We start from the raw sequence: 2916 nt of genomic DNA on the forward strand, positions 1-2916 counted from the left end.
CGCCTCCACCCCATTCACAAATCCAGGGGGGCACATGCCCCCCATTCCCCAGAGGTGTGCACAGTAGAAGGGAGGCATCCCCCCCCCGCACTCCTAGACAAGCCCCCCATGGCTCAGTCCTATGGCCTGTCCCAGACCTGGAGTCTCATTCACCCCAGCCCCAGCCCCTGCCCCTTCCCCTACCCCACTCCCTCTATTACCATGGGGGCCGCAAGGCCTCTATCTGACTGCAGACTAACACAGCTACCTCTGTTAACTATCTAGTGGTGTTATGAGCTGAACTATTTGGTTTTTTATTTTTATGTAAGTTTGTGTAATTGACTTGTAGGTCTGGTTAGAGCCTGTGAGCCATGTTGGCCAGACAACAGTTACAAATGCAAACTTATTCTTACTGGTTTTCTCCTGATGCAACAAAAATAATTTGTTATTTTTGCCCCAATTTTGAAAAGTCTTTAGGGTTGAAAGCCCATTGAAACAGTCTTGGATAATTGTTCCCCACATATAACTATGGTTAAACTAAGCCTTATATTTTTATTTTTTCTTATTTACAAACAATATGCTCATAAAGATTAATTCTCTAATTGAGTTCACTTTCTATTTGTATGTGTGGATTTGTAGAAAAAGGACTGCATTCACAAAGTTAAGAATCTCAGATATATTAAGTCTGTACCTTCAGGACTTAAACGATAATAAGAGTTATTTTAACTATAACAATATCTTCTATAATAATTTGCTTCATTTGTGTCTTTGTCATTCTGTCTGTCATGCTCAAAAAAAACATATTTGCGGTCACCTTTCTGGATTTCTAGTGATTGGTTTCAATTAGTTACGGTGTAACTCTCGGTATCTGAGCAAAAGTTGTCCCTTAACACCCTTACTTTAACCTTAACCCATAACACCCTTACCAAGGTGAAGCACAGAATAGATGGCAATTGAATGCAGAAAGAATGGCAAGAGTGAGGCAAAATGAAACAAATGAGCAAAGAGGACATCGTAGAAGAGATGCAATGGAAAGGCAAAGGGTTTGCACAGGCAATAGAAGACAGGCTGAAAGAGAAGACAACAATAAATTCACTGAAAATGAGATTGAGGAACATAGTTGTGGATTGAGGAACATAGTGTGTCAATTTTGTAACCCTTTAAACTTCCAAGCTGAAAGACCATCAAATGGTCAATTCGAGAGCTGTTGTCATACGGGTAAAGTGATTCTGCCTCCAAGAAGACCATTTCCAGAGTATTTGCAGGATTTGATGACGAATCAGAACAACAAGCATCACCAGAACTTAGAAACAAACATTTCCGTACAATAGTGCATTGCCTGTTGAGCAAAGATCATTGTGACAACATGTATGATTAATGGACCATGTGGAGGATTGAATCCAAATGCACAGAAAATCATCAATGTCAGAAGAAACATCCAAAGGAATTTAGAGGTGATACTTGGAAACATTGATGGACACCCGTTGTATAGAGGAAGACCAGGCAGAACAGCTCAAGTTGGTAATGACACAGTGGATTACAAAAACGTAATACTCTGTAACAAGTAGCCTATTTATGCCCGTCATTCTTATGGGTTTTTACACTAGTATATTTTATAAAAAGGATGGTACCCTTGAGGTAAAGATGGTAGATTTAAGAGTAGGGCCATATTTAGCATTTTTTGGTCTTTACAGCTCCTCAATAATTGTAGCCAAGTTAAACAATATGATAAAAAAAATGATGCTTTCACGGAAAGAAAAATTAAATCAAATACCTCAAATGCTGTGCTCAGGGAGTAATCAAATGACAGAATGATGTTCACATTCCTCTCTTTCCTCAAGAGTGGTGGACAACTGGTATTGATGAAATATGCAGCATCTACCAGACATAGATCATCTTCTGATGGTGTCAGCTGGTTAGGGAACACATCCAGCTGACAGTCTAAAAAGCAGGTAATTCTAGCTATTAGTTTAGAGAGCTCATCTGAATTATTCTCTTTCAATTTATATATAAAGAGAATAAATAAGAGCTTTCGTATCTGATTGCCTTGGGAATGCTGCTGTCTAATGGCACCATCAAACTTATTTTGAAAGAATTGACTAAAGAATGGAGGTTTTTAAACTCAGTGTTTAATCTTTACTTCCCCCACAATGTTCATCAGCAATAACAAAACTGAGGCTCAAGAAGCCTCTCTTGGGGGGGGAACCCTAACTCCTCCCTCAGTCCTTCTTTGTAAAAATGTGGAACTGCACAACATTTCTGAAGGTTTTCCTATCTATCACATGAAAACTCATACCTTTATTCCCCCCAAGGAGCATTCAGAATCTATTTTCCCAAGGAAGCTGATAGGCTGGTAATTCTTTGCAATGGATTATGACATTAAATCTATTCTAGTGGTTTCACAGAGCTTTGTACAGGCAGTCCTCAGACTTGCAACACAATTGGTTCCTGAAAACCGTGTTTTAAGTCAAAACGTTGGAACTCAGAACCAATTTTCTCATAAGAAACAATGTTATAAATCAGGGATTGGTACCTGAACCAAGACCTGATACCCTATTTTCACCAAAAATATCCCAGAATTTTATACTCAATCAATTATAGATGAGTAATATAGCTACATGAATGTATTTATGTTGTAAATAGCAATCATATTGATTTGGAAGGATTTCTTTGAGCTGACTTTGCTGGACTTTTTGAAAGGCTCTTGGTTGGACTTTTTGAAGGACTCTTGACTGGAGTCTTCTCAGGAGTCTCGGCTGCAGGTTTTCCTGGAGTCTTGTCTGCTTTCTTAAAGAAAGTGTCCAAGGAAGTTTGGACAGATGTTCTCCAGGCAGATGGGTGACATAGAGAACTTGTTCACTGGCGTGGCACCACATCAGATCAAGTGTTGTAAAGTCGAAACTGACACCAGAAAGTTGAAACAGGGTGTCAATATTT

The 2916-nt window shown here is 39.1% G+C and overlaps 1 protein-coding gene across 1 annotated transcript in view; it reads right to left on the reverse strand.

Annotated features, from left to right (window-relative positions):
* The window catches only part of PLA2G4D (phospholipase A2 group IVD), a 61066-nt gene that overhangs the window by 8420 nt on the left and 49730 nt on the right, over positions 1–2916 (reverse strand). Inside the window, exon 19 of the mRNA XM_019519939.1 lies at positions 1754–1920. Coding sequence (XP_019375484.1) covers positions 1754–1920 — 167 coding nt within the window. The remainder of the gene's footprint in view (positions 1–1753; positions 1921–2916) is intronic.

This window comes from Gavialis gangeticus, unplaced genomic scaffold (assembly GCF_001723915.1).
Source record: "Gavialis gangeticus isolate Ggan-Ray unplaced genomic scaffold, GavGan_comp1, whole genome shotgun sequence".
Classification (NCBI taxonomy): Eukaryota; Metazoa; Chordata; order Crocodylia; family Gavialidae; genus Gavialis; species Gavialis gangeticus.